This window comes from Wasmannia auropunctata, unplaced genomic scaffold (assembly GCF_000956235.1).
Source record: "Wasmannia auropunctata unplaced genomic scaffold, wasmannia.A_1.0 LD336074.1, whole genome shotgun sequence".
Classification (NCBI taxonomy): domain Eukaryota; kingdom Metazoa; phylum Arthropoda; class Insecta; order Hymenoptera; family Formicidae; genus Wasmannia; species Wasmannia auropunctata.
The window spans coordinates 2,434,854-2,453,915 of NW_012026816.1; the positions used below are offsets into that span (position 1 = coordinate 2,434,854).

Sequence of the window (19,062 nt, forward strand, 5' to 3'; positions counted from 1 at the left end):
CGCGAAGTACGCCCGAGAACGAGCATCAGGCAGATCACGCCCGCGGGCGAGATCCGCGGCGTGCGAGAGGCTGCGGGCTAAGCGGGAAAGGTGCGCGCGCGAGGAAGACGGAGGCGGCGTGCACACGTACGTAACAATACGCGTGGCGTGGATACGTAACGTCGTACGTACGGAACCACCTCGCATTGACGAACCGAGCCGAGAGCGGGCCGAGCCGGTGGCGCGCCGCACCGCGCCGCTCCGCTCCGCGTCGCGCGCCCCAGCTGCTCCCGCGTCGCGTCGCGTCGCGTCGCCTCGCGCGCGGGGCGGCGAATCGCTCGCCGGGACGCAAGCAAGCAACAGGAACACCAGTCGCTCGCCGGACTTCGCGCTGGTAACGTTGTGTCGCGGCATGCGCGCCTCGGTGCACGCGTACGCGTCCAGTGGTACGGTCTCGTGATCGCCCGCCGTGTACATCGTCGTTGCCTCCTCTTCTCCCCCTGCTCCCGTCCTTCCCGTCACCTCCTCCTCCTCCTCCTCCTCTCTGCCCTCCCCCCTCCTGCCGTGAGAGTCGACAGGACCCTTGGGTGCTTCCCGTACGCACGCACGCACGCACACCCACCGTCGCTTCCGGATCGTAAGTAAATCATCGTCATAAGTCATCTAATTACGCGCGTCTCTCGCTTTCAGCTCGCGGCCGCGGCGCGCGTCAGAGAGAGATTCGTCGAAGGGGGATGCGACGCGATACCGCGATGCAATCGCGCGCGCGTCTACCTTCCCGGGTTGCACCTCTGACCCGGAGAGGGTTGGTTGCACTGTGCGATGTGGGTTACCGTTACACCCGACTTCGTCATACCCCGGCCGTTTTCCGCCGGTGTACTCCGTGTGACGGAGGTCGTAGTGCGACGAACGGCGTGAGCCCCGTGAAAGGAAAGGGGATGCAGAGAATTCATGCGGATTTAATGAAAGAACAAGGTGGCCGAGAGCGTACACACACACACATACACACACACACTTACACACACCACCGTCGGTGTAACTGACCTCAAAGGGCTCGTCGCGCGATGTGGGTTAACGCTCACTCGCGATTAACTAATCTTCCTCTTCTCTATTTACCGGGGCATGGGTACAGCCGCGAGATGGGAGAATGAGAGCAATATCGCCAATCGCAATTGGTTAACTAGTGTGTGACTGATCACGTAGGGCTGGTCGCACTAATATGCGAGTTAGCGCCCTAATCCCATTTAATCGATCTTCCTGCTTTCTTCTGCTCGGAACACGTTACGCATCGAAGTGATGAATCGGAACGATAATTCACGAACAATCTATCTATATTATCTGCGTTCGATTCGGAGGCTATATGTATATGTACAATTGAGCTAGTATCGTCCTATCTACCCACGTGCGACGTGTTTTGGCAAAATTCCAATTTGCGATGTGCTCCTCCAAGATCGCGTTACACGCCGTTCTGCCTTTACGTAATCATTACAACGTCGCGTCCAATCCTGCGAAAATTAAATCGGCAGAGACGGTCGTACCTTCCGTAAAAGGGACTCGCGCGAGCCGTTTTTTTTTCACGTGAAACTCCGCCGGCGATAGAATTAATTCGCCGTGGGAAAATTGGAATTTCGGGGGGTCAACGTTCCCGATGGGATCTCTCTCGGCAACTTAGTTTTCGGGGACCAACGGGGACGGGCTCCGCGAACGGGCAGCAGCCTCGATCGAAGCAACTCCCGGATAGCAAAACGTCCGTCCATCTCGGCCAACATTGTCGATTCATTCTTTCGTTCATTCTCTCTCGTTCATTCATTCCACTCGGATGACCCGCTTTTTCGACTGTCGAGTCTGAACCAATTGTTTCAACAGGACTCGCGTCCAGGTTTCGATCCGTTCGTCTACCTATATCCATTCGTTCGTCCGTCCGTCCGTCCGTTCGTCCGCGGTTTCCGGAATCTCCGTGTTAATTAACTCCTCCGTCAGGACTACCACGAAGCTCGGGCAACAGTTCATTTTGCCTTTCCTCGTCGAAGGTGTGTTAATATACTAAATTGAAATGCGCAGTCTCGATGGGGCAAAATTGTACGTACGTACGTACTTGACGTTTTCTCTCTCTCTCTCTCTCTCGCTCTCGACGCCGAGAATCGTATTGTCGAAAGACTGAATAACACTCGCGTCCGTCTAATCAACGCTCATAGTACGAAGATATTAAAGCTGCATGCGATCGCAGGCGGCCTCCCCACCAGGGGGATATCGACGCGCTTAATTTTAACGTCGCGCCAGCTCGTTCCGAGCAAACAGAGTCCTTGGATATTAATCGAAGCCTCTCGCGTAGCCTGTTCCATTGAATCTGGGCCTCGCGCCGATGACATAATGTTTCTCTCGTTTGCGCATCGTTTATCAATCCCCCGCGCGCTGTTGCGAAAGACGGTCTGGATTCGAGCGCGAGCCCATCGTCGTCGGCGTAAAAGCCGGCGTATAAGGGCGACAAACTCGCGCGAACACCGCGGTATTATAATCCGCGGCAGCTTTTTTTCTCTCCCCCTCGCTCGGTCACTCGTCTCTCCTCGTTTACAGTCACTCGCGTGACCCGTGATGCATACACGCCGCGTTATACGTGAGACGCGCGTTAATCACTTCCGCATTCAGCTGCCGAGCGGATTTCTGTTGCCGAACGACTCCTCTCCTCTCCCCCCCCCTCCCCAGGCTGCAAGCGCTGCTTCCGCGAGCAACAGGAGAATATTATCTATCGCAAATTTTTCCCGGCGCGTAATCGATTCGTAAAAAATAGAGTCTGCTCCATATGCAACGACGACGATGCGCATATTATTGCTTCGAAATAAAGCGCTATACGTATGTATAAGAGTTTAACTTGATAGCTCGCGTGGAAGCGACGACTTTAGAAATCCAATTTGTCTCGGACCTATATACGATTTGCCGCCGGGGGAGATTTCGCGATATGAGAGTGGATTACGGAAGGAATGATGTACGCGAATTTGTATCGATCGGCGAGCGCAGGTACCATCCGGTCCCGTCGACGAAAGCGGTTCGCGGGACATTTGGGGGATCATTAACATTTTCCTTGAAGATAGCCAGGGGAATATCGCGAAATGCGACGCGCTTGCCGTCGAAATTGTTCTGCCTTTCTTTTTACGAGAGAGAAAGAGAGAGAATCGGACTTCCGTCCGCGATACCCTTAATTCCAGTCCACCGTGCCTGTCTGCTTTTCCTAGCTGAAATCGCGCGGAAGCACTTGTGCAACTCTTACGAGACGCGAATGTGAATGCGTAACATCGATTACGGGGTCGTGCTCGCGGCTCGAATCGGCCGATTCAAGTGTCACTCCGCCAGACGAGACGTCTCGATCATGCCGATCGAATCGGCACCGGCGACATCACGTCACTGTGCCGGTTCGAGCCGGTTCGTAGGTCCTATTATGCTCCGCCTCTCCTTATCACGCGAGATCTTCTCGGTCTAACACATACCTACGCACCATGGCGTGCGTATGGCGTGCCATTGTGCCGGCGGGCAAGACTAACGCTCGTGTCACTCCGCGCGTAACGCGAGCGTTCGCCTCGCAACCCGAGAGTGCTCGCCTAGGTAGCACGGTTGCACGGTGAATGCACTCGACTCGCGACTTAAAAGTGGCCACTTTTCGACAAGAGGTATCTGCTCCGTACGAGCGGTAAAGACTTCGCGGAACGTGATCAAATAATTGCTCGTTTAAAAATAAAAAAAATAAAAGAAGAAATCACTCAACTCCGCGAAGCGCAATCCTCGGCGAGTTCGGAGAATCCGGTTGAGCACGAATTGTTAGAATGTAATAATTATTATTATATCCTCACAATTCGTTATTATTATTATTATTAAGAATATTATTAGGAATAAATTACACCCTCTAGTTTGTAAAATCTATTTTAAGTGAAATGAGTCTGAAATTGATTTTATAAATAATGGGTTTGCTTCGCGTATGTACCGTTCAAATTGACTCTTCGCTGTTATCTTTATCAATATTTGGAGCAAGCATTGAAGTCATTATCCTTATCGACGTGAAATCGTAAAACGGACGTTGCGGAGTCTTGCTATACAAGTTCTTCGTTTCCTTCAGGTACCTTCTTTCTATCGGTTGCTCTTCGCGTCGCTCACAACTCCTCCCCCCCCTCCTCTCTCTCTCTCTCTCTCTCTCTCTCGCTCGCTTCTCTTTCTCTGCCTCTGTCTCTTTCTTCTTTCATTTCTCTTTCGCTCTTCTTCTCTTGCCTGTGCTCCGACATTGCCGCGGTTCCGTTATCCACGGCAAATACATGCCGGGCATCCTGTACGCTTTACCTCCGGAGAAAATAAACAGCGCGTGGCATCGACCGTGCGTTATTGACACCGTTGTATGCGATCGGGCTGGAAAAAAAAAACGGAGTGACGAGGCGAAATCGAGCATTTGTCTGTTGCATTTAAGCCAACGATAAAATATCGCGATAATTGAAATGGAACTGCCATTAAAATTTTACTCTCCTCCCCCTCTCATTTTAATATATTTTTATCAGTAATTTTGACAAAAAATCAGTGATTTTACAAGTAGAAAATTTTTCTGCCCTCTTATTTTCATTAATATACTTTATTGTCTGCCGCGTCTTTCTTATCCGCGGGATGTAATTTTTCCGTCGCAGCTCGCATTAGGGAGAGTCGATGGAAAGAGCCTTTGATGCATACCAAGTATGTTTGAATTGCTAACTGGATCGATCGCTTCCATCGCGAGTTTGTCGGAGGATGTCTTTGTATACTAAGGATCACAATATCGACGGCGACGGCGGTCTCGTCCTGCGATGGGCACCGCCATTGTGCCGTGAAACTTCGCGGAACGGACGCGAAATCGGTTATTGGAAAAATACTACGATCTCTCCAGCGATCTTACGTATACGATTCCGCGGGGCTGTCGCTCATTTATTTCGCGAATCGAAACCCTCGATCGCGTCAACGTGCGGCCGATGGCTGCAATACCTCTCGCGTGCGGATTTATGGACGAGCGTGTGAAGCGTGAAGCGCGAGTCGAATCGGCGGAACGCTTCCGAGTAAGCTCGATTTGTAGCCGTATTGTTGTTACACATTTGCCGCGAATAATCGCGAGAAACAACACAGCGTCGGCGAAAGTTCCGAGACTGTAAGATAATTTCCTCTTCGGACGCTGAAAAGTTCGTCGACGGTCGATCACGGAGGCGACGTGTGCTTGCACTTGCGTATACGGGGACGTCGCAACCTCTCCTCTCGCCGATGTTCCTGTCGCAAACGCACCAACACAGTAACGCTCTGCCGCGTTTAGTGTAACGTCATTAAAATCAACTTGATTAATTTCAACGTTGTTGAAACTTTAACGTTGTTAAAATGTTAATGAAATCAATTAATAGCATTATATCTATTTTCGTTTCGTCGGTTTTAGCTTTTAAACGTATTTCACGAGAATTTCAAAGGCCCCAACAGGTCTTTGAACACGTCAAAACACGTACCGCGTCGTCGGGATCGCGCGAGCGGAATCGCGCCACAGAAGCGGCCGATTATTCGGCGCATCGTATTTACCATTTCTATAGAGGTGTGCATGGGGAAGGCAAGTTCCCCCTATTGCGATTTCACCCGAGGCACCATCCATCCGAGGGGTGCAGCCTAAAGGCATTGAGGGATAAGAGGAGAAGAGTAGGGGAGGGGAGGGTGGGGGGGTCGATGGGGCGGAATTAGTTGCTCGGTCGTGCAATGGCCTGAACGAGTGATTCTCATCGATCGTGCGAAATCTGTCCCGGCATGCAGTGTCCACGCGTCTCACACGGCTGCTTCTCAATTGAATCACCGATTCGTAGTAGTAGTAGCGGTTAGGGGGGGGGGGGAGATGCAGATCTCCACTTTTGGAGAGCCGGCGTTTGGTGTCCCTCCCCTCGCGCGCGGGAAACAATACTCCTACGTCTATGCGGTAACTGCGTAAATCAGCGGATGATATCCACGTCCGGATAAAAATAGCCCCCCGCGTTCATCTATGGACTATGTCTAACCATCTATTTACGTGCGTGAGAATCTCTGTATAATCCCGGTGTGCAGCTCGTAAATATTGCAGTATCCCTTTTTTCCGCGGCTTTCTTTTCCCTGAGATATTTATAAGAAAGCGCTTTTGTTTTAGACAATATCGAATACAATTTATATTTGTGTTTAAAATTATTTGCTCCATTTACATATAGGTGTTTTCGTTGTGGCAGTTGAAAGTACTCGATTAGACGACTGCGTAAAATAACAGCATTTGAATAACAGAATAAGGAGATCTGAATGTAATTTTTACGATAATATTCTTCGCGTTTCTTTCACGAGAGTAAGGCGAATTTTGTTTTCTTAAAATCTTAGCGAGTTGAAACGAAAGATCTTTGGCCTAACGTCATCGCCTGATATAAATGTAAAGTATACGATAAGCCGATCTGTATTCTATCAATGTTACGACACGATATACCAGGAGGATTGTAGAACACAGACTTTTGCATAACGCTGCTTTAAGGCCTACCTACAATGAAAGTAGTAAGTAAGGTCCATCTACAATGAGAGTAGTAAGTCATAAGCCGTAAAAAATTGACCAATCGTAATCGATTATTCTCTTCATATTCAACTGATTGGTTAATTTCTTACTTAAGGCTTACTACACTTATTGTGTTTCGGAACTAACAATAAGACATAAGGCATAAGAAAATCAATCAATCAGAGTCCTTTATTTCATACTCTGATTGATTGATTGATTCTCTTACGTCTACGCTTTATGTCTTACGCGTTATGCAGAGTTATGTAAAAGTCAGTGTTTTCCAGCTTTTAAGGCACATAGAAAAACGTAAAGCAGTAAGACGTAAGCAGTAAGCAAATCGGCCAATCACAATATAAAATATAAGGCAATAATTTTACGTTCTCTACTGTGATTGGCCAAAATCACTTACTGCTTACATCTTATTGCTTTACGTTCTTCTATGTGCTATGAGTTTTAAAATGCAATCCTGTGTTTTTTCCAAGAACATGCGGATGACATCCGTATAATGGATGATACAAAAGAAAATCTTTCCTCGCGCTAACGCTAACTTCCCCACATCTTCCCGATCCATGTGAACTTTTTCATTTTCTATCTCAAAAGTCTATTCCGCATCATTTGCCAAGTTATTAATCCCGTCTACATCAGTGACAGATATTGAAAATCCTCCGGCTTGACTACCGGTCTTTTATCTCTTTCCAGACGAGCGAAGGACATCCACCTCCGTTTTTCCGTGTATTTCTGCTGACGCGTTTCCTGTGTACATCCCAATGCAAACACACGTACGCGTGCACACATACGCGCGCGCGTTGTCGCAAATACGTACCTCATTTCGCTCGCTAATGCGAGTTTTCCATTATCGACTTGTAAGGAAAGAAAAAAAAAAAAAACGACCACTCTGTCTTCACTTCTGCGCTCCGCCCGAAAAGTGTCACGTCCATCGACCATCATACCGAACGCGGAGAGGCGGAGACTCGTAAAACTATCGAAGATATAAAAAAAAAAAGAAAAGAAAAGAAAAGAAACGCAGTGTCGACCCTAATTACCCTATTGCGATTGCTCGTGATTGTCGCGCAAGATCAGCTCGCCGGACGAAGCGATTTCACGGAACATCCATGGTAAGGGCAACCGCGATCGTCATCGGGTGAGCTCACACAGTATAGAGTTCCCTTCCTGCCTCCACGATTTCATTAACCCAATTTCGCGAGTCGCACGTTAGATTAATCCGCGAGAACGGCGAAAGGCCACACGCGCGCAATGACACGGCGCGTTCCGCGTAATAAGGGTAATAGCCATGCGGACGCGGTTGCGTGTCGCGCGACGACCTGAGAATCGCGCGCGAGACGGCGGCGATTGTTTGTAACGCGACGCACGGTAAACGATATGCGATATAGCCGCCGCCGCCGCCGTCGCGACAGGAAATAACATTGCAGAGAGGATCGCCTTGAAGGAACCGCTCTCTCGTGGGTCTTATCTCGCCGATAAAGGTCAACATTACGATCGATTTTCTATGCGGGCGTCGCTGATGCCCGAATTCGACGAACTATATAAGTCTGTCGGTTGTTTTGTCGACTCTAAAAGGGAGATTGAAGAATTGACCCCACAGATCCCGATCTACATTCCGTCTGTCGGGAAGAGATGAAAGAAAAAAAGATTGGCGCTTGTATAATACTTGTTATTATTTGTGAACATTATACAATGCTTAGCTGCATTCTTTTGAGGCGTCAGTGAACAACGGTTACGCGTCTCGATTTCTCACGCCTCATTTAGTCGCACCAGCACGTGCGCGCAATTGAACCGTGGGGCCGCAATAAAACGGGCTATATTTAGAGAATCGAAGCATGCCCGATCTCGTATGCACACGCGAACCGCATGCTTTTGGGGAAGGTTTAATCGCCGCGCGCTTTCTCGGCCATCGAAGAGGAAACTTTCGTACCCGCCTACGAGAAGGGCGAATTGCGTTTTACGATTTTTTTTTCATGTTGCGGAATAAGACCGTATCCATTATCAGAATCAGGAAAATGAGAAGGAACGATTGCGCGAATATCTATTGTCACCCTCGTGTGAGGACGGATAATAGAGCCCACTGTGAGAAGGAGGCGACTGCTTTTCTCCGCCAGAAACGAGGGAGAGGAGGGGAGGGAGAGGGGGATCTTTCACTTCCCATCGAAGAAAAGCACTTCTCGATTTGGACAGTTGATGCATCCTCGAGAACCCGTCCGTCCAAATTACATCCATCCACGTCCAATCCATAAAGTAAGACGTTCAATTGTCGGTTCTCATCGTTATCGACATTCCGCCAACATAGATGCGCTTTAATAAACATAAAACTTACGCGTGTACTGTAAAGATGCTCAACATCTTTCCATGCCGAACGTATACGTACAAAGGAAGGGAAATCCAGCTCTCCGCGAACGTACGGTAATTTTCACGATCGCCCATGCATCGCGAATACGAGTTTCCAGGAAACAATCAGAATTTTGATTACGGCTGACGAGGTACACCGTTCGCTTTTTAAGACGCGCATGACAGACGCGTAAGAATTATTTTTAGAAGGAACGGCTTGAAAAATCACGTTTACCTCGTTCGATATCCATAGAATATTCGGTAGCTCGTATACGATACGGATCTCGACATTGACGTAATCGCGTAGACCTGTTCTCGATGACGCAACGTGACAGTCTTGCGGAGGACACCTAGATTTAAAGAAAGAAGAACACCTTACTCTTGGTCCGAAACCAACGTGTTACATTCGTGCAGAATATTGCAATCGCACCGAACATCAACTCTAAACAAATGTGTCTCTCCAAGCGATTCATAAAATGGAAACATTAATAAAATTATTTAGATTTTTGGAAAGATTAATAAAAATTGGAAAATAGTGATAAATCGCAAAAAAAAAACTGGGACAAAAGTAAACTCTCAGTCACCATATGCAAGGTCATTATACAGAGTTATAACTAAACAAGTAAATTCAAGCAAAAAAAATTAATAACCGAAATAATCGACAATCAATAATTATAACTCGATGTGTACTCGTTCGTCAATTGTCGTTCTCGTATTTGACAGAATACGCTTTATGAACAAACACATTAAGTTATACTTATTGATTATCAGTCATTTTAATTATTAATTTTTATCCATTAACAATGCTCATGGTATTTCTGACTTGCTACACATGGATGTTTATTTATTGTTGTATTAATTAAAGAGTCCGTTACATTTTTAATTGTTAGAGTTATAACTCTGTCCAGGAAAGACACAATCAATTCTTGTATGCGGTGACTGCAGAGGGCTTACTCTTGTTGCAGTCTTTATTCTCGGTGATTTGCCTTTCGAGAGGTGGCGATCGCTTACCAAATCGATTAAAACCGATTTAGATTTATATTGTTCTGGGGGATTTGAACCTGGGCCTTTGGCACAGAAAACCGACGCAGCTCTCGCGCCACGATCGCCACGGATGTATAGTTGTGTAAACAAGAATAACAAATGTAATCCGTTGTGTAAATGCGACAGTAATATGTATCGAAATCGAGGTAATGTTATTTCAAAATACGGAGAACACATCGAAGGCTGAACGGCTTATTTCTTGTAAAAAAACATAATGATTTAATATGCTCCGTAAAAAATTATCTGTTAAATAAGGTGGGAAAAAGATATCGGACGTATTTCATTATTGTGCTTGATATATAGACTTCCGTCTATCGCAGCGCGGGATTGAATGCAAAGTTAGATTAGATGAATCTCGTCCAGTCATTACACGCTTATTTATAACCCGTCAGTCGCAACGCGTATGGAAAATGCGTGGAAATCCTTATGCATGCAGCTTTTTATAGCAAATTGCCTCGTAAATTGCCCCAAGGTTTAAAACGCCGCGCGACGTTGAAGTGAAACGGACGGAGTTTGTGCTACTAGCTGATGAGATTAAATCAAGTAATCGATATGCGGCATACGAGTAGCATGTATTATGTTGATAAACAGCTTCGGTGGGCTTGAAAGGAATCTTAATGCGTATCTGCATATCTCGCACATGACACATTAGAATTTAAGGTTCCATTTTACGACGCGCTGGGTATTGTTTGCAAATACAGGCGCGGATTTTTGTGTCGGAGTCACGTTTATGAGAGGCGAGCACGACAGGCTTGCTTCTTTAAAACGGGCAGAAATATCCGAGGCTTCCCGTAACCTGTCGTTAACCCAGTTAGAAATGCCGTTCCAGCCACACGCACCGTCCGCTTTTAGTCCGTTTCGCAATCATTCCAAGACCGACGAACTGATTCCCTAGATAAGAGCGCAACAATTAATGTCGCAATTGCAATCAATTGTGCCCATAACTTGTAGGATTGAGCGGGAAAAAATGCTGGCTTTGCACATCAATTGACACGTTCATAAAAACACATCAACGAACTTATACTTCTCTCTCTCTCTCTCTCTCTCTCATAAAATTTAAAATGAATCAAGTACAAAAAATTAATAAATAAATCATAATAAATTAATAAATAAAAATCCAGTTTAAAAGCAATATTCGCTGATCATAATTTTTTTTGCCATACACGGAGAGAATTTTTTTTAAATTTATTCTGCAAATCATGTTAATTATGAGACAACATAGTATTTAGGCAAATTTTACTGTGCACTACAATAAGATTTCGCAGTAAAATTTATTGTAGTGCACAGTAAAATTTACCTAAATACTATATAGTCTCACAATTAACATGATTTTCAGGGTAAATTTTAAAAGAAAATTCTCTCCGTGTATACGCCGCGCGAAAGGTCAAAAGATAACGATTCCGCGAGATTAAACTCCCGACTAATTCGACGTAAGATTTTTCCTGACAAGTCCGAGAAGTTTGTCCCTCCTTGAAAATTCATTCATGTCACTTCGCTTCCGCGGTTGCTGACCACGCGAAATTTTGCGGGGCGGAAGGTGCCGATCGACCGAATGAAGAGGAGGCGGACGTTTAATTGTGAGCCTCGGCGTAGGAGGAGAAGCGCGCGCTGAAAGAACGGTGAGATAGTTTTCAACCGTAAGCTCGTACGTAACCGAGTTCGTCACTTACACGTAACGACGACAATTACGCCGGCGACGTAATCAATCCGGAAAGACAAGGGGGTATACACGAAGATGAATTACGACCGTTCTCGCATCCCTCTTCTCACAGGTTCTTCTCCCGCGAATGTAGCCATTGAATGAAAGTTAATATTGAATGAGAAATAATGTGAGAATCGAAGAGAAAGTATTTGGAATGTGAAAGAAAAATATAGGCTCAATGAAAAAATGAGGAAAACGAATCGATTTAAGTCATTATACCTTAATTGCAGCGTCGCCGAGAATCCCCGTCAGGAAAATGTCAGATTTTCGCGAAGAATTTTTAATTGACACTTGGAAAATTCCCGTCTAAGAGACTGGAAGAGTCGCTGCAATCTTTTTTGACGTGTATCACCGCAATTCACTTTGTGGATGAGACAGTAACTCTTTATCGATTAAATGGAAATTCCAAAAATGAAGTTACAGCTTTGTGGAGGTCGACTTTCAACGAAAGTGACACGGGAAAACAGAGCAGTTTGTTATAATATAATTAGAGCATATCACCGGCGCGCGCTCGGTGAAAATCGATCGTCACGGCAAGAGTATAATATACGCACGTACACTCGCGTACACTCATATACAAGCAATCCATGCGCCTTGAATGCCCCGAATTCGTTGCATCTGGATCGGAAGATTGATATGGCAATACTTCACAAGCGCATCCACGTAATCGTACGGTCGCGTTTGCCTTGGCATAAATTCTCGACGCTCAAGATATATGTATACCTATACGCGTTCATTCATGGATAAACGTCACGTTTGTATACGTGGAACTTTCAGAAGCGAACGCCTCTGTATATCCCCTGAATCCCCTTTTCCCCTTCGGGGACGGTGACGTTGAAGAAATTTCGATATTGCATACCTTCTATTAAAGCTTCTATTAAACGCTCTCGTATGAAGATTTCATCGCGAACGATCGCGAGGAAAGAAAACATCGCGTGCTCTGTGGAATATTAATTGCCGACCTACTGTCTTGAATTACCGCGTTTATTAATCCAATGGAAGATTTTTCCAATACGATATCTAATAATAAACGAGAATTCTCGTCCAAGGACGAATCGGAATGTATTTCAACGAATGCTTCACGAATTTTATATATTTCTCATCATAATCACATTTTTATCTTATCTGCATGTTCGTTTTAGACAAGTTTTTTTATTTATATATTTCGGAACATATCTACTAGGATTTTGTATAAATACATTTTATACAAAATAAAAAACGACAAGAAGAATTAATATTTTTTTTTTTACAAGTTCGCATACATCTTCACACCAGATAGGTGTGTATTCGGCACACATTGGGACACATTTCGTCCTCGAAGCACGTTCGCCACGGTACCGCAGAGGTGCAAATATGGTACAACAGTTTCATTGTTATCGCGTTACGTATACCACGTGGCGTCGATATATCACATCCGTGCCTTTGATGTCCCGCACGCGCGTGCAGGTGCAATGGTCTTCCTGCCCGATTACACGTGGCCGATTCGCATGACGACCTCCCTCGGTCGGCCGAGGTGCCATCGCAAACGTGCCTCTCGCTAACGTGTCGGACGTGATGAGCAATTGATTTGCGACGACTAACTGTACATTAAGTCCCAATTATTATAGCAATGGGATAAATTCAATTTTATATCAGGCATTTTTATTTCACGTCTAAATTTTTCTTTTGTAATTTGCAACGTTAGAAACGGGATTTTCTTTCAAACATATATAATTAATTGTCGAAATGTGCCGCTTTGCGTTAGCACGTGCATGCGGAGTCGCTCGATCTCTCCACCCCATCGTGTTTGTTCATAAACATTTATAAATAGCTCTATTATCCGTAATTGTTTCTTTGACGTAATCTTAAGCGCATCCGCAGGATGGACGCACCGCGATGGAGATAGGCGATCAGCCAGCGTAGTAGACGGCTCCAGGTCGTCCCGATCGACCGGCACCCTCGCGATCGTCTCCGAGTAAGAGGAACGCGACTGCTCGTCCGCGATGGCCACGACGGCGTCGACGGAGAAGATGGACATGGAGAAGGACTTGCCGAAGAAGAAGCTCATCAACACGAATCTGATATCGCTCAAGTGTCTTCTGTTCATCTTTTTTGGAGGTATATAACATCGATATCGATGTAAATTTGGACAGTCGTTTGAGCTCGGACACTCTCTAATGTCGCAACCCGCGATTATATATTCCCCCTTCAGGTATCGGCTGCCTCTTCCCGTTTCTTCCGCTGCACATGACGAAGGTGGGACTGAGCATCGAGAACGTCAGGTTCGTGTCGATGGTCTCGCCGGCGGTAGCGATACTGGGACCGCTAATAGCGGGACCGATCGCCGACAAGCTCGCCGGCCGTCAGATCAACAACGATAAATCGTCGACCGGTCGTTACCTGCGCGTGATGATCGCCGTCGCCTGCATCTTCTCGGCGCTCTTCTACTCGCTGCTGATGCTGGTGCCCACGGTGGACCGCGCGTTACCGTCCGGGAAGGGCCCGGGCCTCAAGTTCAACTGCGATCGGCGCGGTGCGATGGTGCGTTTGCCGTGAGATGAAGAGATAAAAGAAAGATTGAGAGATAAAAGATATCTGGAGAATATTTCAATGATACGTATAGACACAGAATCGCTAGAACATTTGAATTGAACATCAATTTGTAGGTGCGGCAAGAGAGATGCGAGGACCGCTTTGGTTGCCATCGGTGGGCCGATTATGACAGCGGCGTGGGTGCCATGCTGCTGGAAAACTGCAACTACGCCTGCTACCCGATCGGCTGGCGACGGCATTTGGAATTGACCGCACGCTCGACGACGTTCCGAAGCAACGTCAACGTCGAGGCCGACTTCTTCGAAGGCAGTGGCGAGACCACCGTCGCGCCGTTGAATAGCGAATTCTCTGCGCAGGTATAAAACTGCGATATACTATAGACACGACGTTTTAATAATTAATTTATATAATAAATTTAACATTATCATACAAATTAATGAAATAAATTATAAATTAATTTCAGTTAGAAATAATAATTTAACTGCAAATATTATATATGCTTTCAATGAGATAAAGTCGCGGTAAAAGTAAATGTAGCGAATAATTAATTGAGAATTCTTGCTATTAATTTGTAATTTTTTTAAATTTTATGCCGATTGATATTAAAATCAAGATAATACGTAGTTATAATTTAATTTTGTTTATTAATCATTTCAAGCAAATATTTTTATAATAATTTTAAGAATTTTAATATCAGTGACAGATGATCAGTTTGTAAAGTACATAGGTATATAATTACATAAGTTATTATCCTTGCAGATGAATCGTGACGAGATGAAAAAAGTTCGTCGTTACGTGATGAATGAGCAAGAGCCGCCACATCTGTGTTACAAGGACGAGAATGATAATGTCGTCTGTCACGTTTACACGGAGTATTCCGGCCCGCTACCGGTGAACGGTAGCCTCGGGCAGGCATTGAATCCCGAAAACGAGGATGAATTGTGCATGTATCCCGTGGCCGAGTACTTCACCTGTCGCATACCACCCAAGCTGGAAGCAGAAATGGCTACGTTTAATCAGAGTTGCTCCATAGAATGCGACCTGGTCGATCCATATACTCTCCCGGGTAACGACTTACGTAGAATTAAATATTAAATTTTATGCGGAATCTTGTAACTAAAATCAAGGATTAAATGATTAAGGAATGTAGTATGCAAAAATATTTTTTGAAATCGAATCTCTGCAATAATTCCAACACTTACACGACTGCAGTAGGCAGCTTTTGCTGCAATAGCTACCGAGATAAAAAAAATTTACAATGGACTCTCAAAGACGTCATATACTCGATTTTATCTACGCTGACAGCGGAGAAACGGAATATCTTCTTTTATGCCGGTGATATATGTGATAATATATGTCGACGTTTCAGGCGGCGTACTGGTGGAAAGCCAATGCCAGCATACCGGGGTTTGGACGGAAGCGGCGTTCTGGATGTATCTGTTCGTGCGCTCGGTCGCGGATATCTTCCCGACGACCGCCGTCGCCCTGATCGACGCGGCGGTAGTGATCGCGACCAGGGAGACGTCGTGCGGTCGCGGCGACGTGGGACGCCAACTGGCTTTCGGCTCCCTTGGTTTCGCCCTGCTAGGGCCACTGACCGGCTATCTGAGCACCCTGACGAGCAACATCGGCCCGGCTTATTGGCTGCCGCTCGTCCTACACGCCGCACTGATGATCCTCGCGGCTGTCGTTGCCCTGTCGGCGAACGGCATGCCGCTCAGTCCGCCGGAATGGTGGTGGCACACGAGAAGCGGCATGCTGGCGCTACCGATGAGCGCTGTCAAGAGGTACGGCAGCGAGACCGCCGCCCTGATCTTCGTTCTGCTAGTCATGGGAACCTTTTGGAGCGCGATGGACAGCTACCTACCTTTGTAAGAGTTCATTAAGATAGCCTCGGGTCGTTATAGAAATAATTTAATGGTGATTAATGCATTCGTTCGAGATTTAATATATTTTCTTTGACGTAGGCATCTGCAAAGATTAGGAGGCGATGATCTTTCCATCGGTGTCGCTATGACCGTAGGAGCGGTACCTGCGTTCCTGTTCCTCTGGAAGTCCGAACATCTTGTAGATTACTGTGGGCACAGTAATCTTCTCATCACTGCCTTTACGGTGTACATAATCAGGTAGGTAAGTTTTTCTAGTCTGATAATTGCGCGATAGCTGTCAGTCTAACTGAAAAATTATCTTTATCGCTAGATTTTTCCATCTTTATTCATTTAAAGTCTGATAATCGCGCAATAGCTGTCAGTCTAAAAAATCAGTCAGTCTGAAAAATGATCTTTTTCGCTAAGTTTTTTTCCATCCTCGTTCGTTTAAAAAAAATATTAAAAATTGATTCGATTGGTAAATTTGGCCAGGTTCACCGGACTGAGTCTCGTATCTGATCCCTGGTGGTCTCTCATCTCGGAAGCTTTAGAAGTATTCACCCTAGGAATAATGTGGGTTACTGCCATTCTCTACCTAAGACACTTGGTACCGCGTCATTTGACCGTGACTGCCCAAGCGCTGCCTGTGATAGCTCACTTTTGCGTCGGTACGTTTCTCAGTTGTAACTGAACGGACAAGTAGGACTGAATTATTGATTTTTTTTTCCGACGCGCACACAGGTCGGTGTCTCGGAGCCGTCATCGGTGCTTATATCAATCTCGGCGACGAGGACCTCGTACAATCGCTGAGATTCGTGTATCGTTGTATGGCGATAGCGGCGGCCATCGTTGCCGGCCTGTATTTCGTATTGTATCACGGTCTACTGAAGCCGAGATGTCATGCACATACCATCCAAGGTCCCCGTCAACCGCCCACAATCGTGCAAGGTAAGCAAGGTGCTTGAATACGCGCGTAAGCTAATCGAGTCCTCGCTCTCCCTCTAACTTTGACTTTGGACTTTTTGCAAGCTGCCATAAGAGATTACGAACTGAGTAAGTGATTGAACACGCTCAAGATTTTCTATTTCAGATTCTTCGAAACATATGTAATTTACGTGTTACCTAACAATGTTTTATCTACGCGGAAATCTTCAGAACTGGCTTTTCTGGTTTTGACGATAAACCGAAATGCATCACGATCTGAAAAGATCAGTTCTGCGTATTTCCTCCAAGAAATTCCCCCCCTTTTCTGCATGCATCATGGAGAATTGTGCTGTTTCCGAACGCGCGCTATGTTCATAATTTTCATCGTTTTCATAATTTTTTTTACAATGTTGCAAATGTAGCAATGAACGGAAATGGAAATTACACGCCGCTGAGGGTGTACCATAATGGAATGGGCAGAAAGGGTCAATTTCGATACTGAGAAGTTATCTGTACGAACGAATGAGGAGTTCTAGGAAACAACACATTGCAACACTGATTCCACAATGCAACGTATAAATGTCATCAGTGACGAAGTGCCGACGGAGTGTGTGCTGTCATTTATTTTGCGTTTGCATCGCATTTATCGTTAATTTGTTAATTTAGCACCGACGCGACATTACCGTTTCTGTTTCTTAACGTTATTATTTAAATGAATCATTATCATACAGGACCACTATATGCTCAAGTACGTTCTACGAGCTATATCATCAGTTTCTATATTTGTAACCATAAGAGCATAAGTAGTGACAGCGAGCAACATAACGCCTATCGCAGTAATAAAAAGAGAGATAGGAAAACCTTTTTTATGTACAAAACGTCCACGAAAAGCTACAAGTGTCTAATATTTCTTTAGTTTTCTAATTCATTTTTTTTTTAAATAATCCCTATGTATATAATTATCATAAAATTCTTGATATACCTAAGGTGTATACAACTAAAAAATATAATTTTTTTTGATGAAATCATTACAGCGAGACTTACATGCGTCTTTACATGTAATATAAAGCGGATAAGTATCAATAAAAATAAGACGTCTATTTGTTTAGACAAATGTTACGTTACTGTGAATTGATATATATGTATACAAGAAAAATGAAATAAAAACACGTTGGAGAGAAATGATCGCTGTAATTGTCGTTATTTTACAGTAAAAAGTACGTCATTTACAAACTATTTATATTAAGTTTATTTAGGCAGTGCTGAGCAGAATTTCAACAAAAAGTATATGTTTATAGCCGCTGAAAGGAAGTATATCCAATGACCTATGATCGAGACTTACGTTATATAAATTACATTAAATCTAAATTAATCTAGCATGTGTGTTATATAAAACAATTTATTCGTTTCGTACACTTTCCTTTCTTTCTCTCAGAAAATTTTAATGTATACATTTTAATGTACGCGCGCAACTTGCAATTACAAATATTTAGGAATAAGTATGAGAGATACGTGTTCGTATTTATTGTATAACACACACATACACGCATATATATATATATATATATATATATATATATATATATATATGCCTATAATGACAATAATAAAGAAGTATCATTCAACGATCAATTACATAACGTAACTCATCAGGATAATGTACTTACTAAGAGAAAGCGTAACATCTTATATATATATATTTTTTTTTACATACAGCTCAATGCACTTATATACAAGTTTATGCAAATCGCATAAACTACATATATGGATAATGTCAAAATTAAAAGCTTCGATTTTTGTTGTTGAATGGAAAATAAAAGTATTTTTTTCCAAACAAAATATTTCACGATTCGTTTTACTTCATTTTTTGGTATTTGCGCTATTGTGGGTTAAAATAAAATAATAATTAATTATCTTCTGTACATACAGTTTTTGCAATGTAAGAAGAAATAAAGTCGATATGTTTAACTTGTATGAAAATATTGATGTATCTGTTATAATCAATTATTTTTATAATCGAAATAAATCATTTCTACCTATACAAAATATTTCTGTATATTAACTTTTTCATTAAGTCAATAATCATTAGGTCAATAATCATGGGAATAATAGTTAATATACGAAACATTTTTGAA

General features: G+C 44.4%; 1 protein-coding gene across 2 annotated transcripts; it reads left to right on the plus strand.

Annotated features, from left to right (window-relative positions):
• Positions 1-356: 356 nt before the first annotated feature.
• Positions 357-18,109, plus strand: LOC105449649. Of its 2 annotated transcripts, XM_011688962.1 has the most exons (11): positions 357-616; positions 13,464-13,700; positions 13,795-14,123; positions 14,249-14,491; positions 14,895-15,201; positions 15,505-16,006; positions 16,103-16,261; positions 16,496-16,671; positions 16,745-16,951; positions 17,033-17,056; positions 17,350-18,109. In XM_011688962.1, the coding sequence occupies exons 2-11, from the start codon at positions 13,586-13,588 to the stop codon at positions 17,427-17,429; spliced, it is 2,142 nt and encodes a 713-aa protein (XP_011687264.1). In that variant the 5' UTR covers positions 357-616; positions 13,464-13,585; the 3' UTR covers positions 17,430-18,109. The 2 variants fall into 2 exon arrangements, with proteins under 2 accessions (XP_011687264.1, XP_011687265.1); XM_011688963.1 differs by lacking the exon at positions 17,033-17,056.
• Positions 18,110-19,062: the final 953 nt, after the last annotated feature.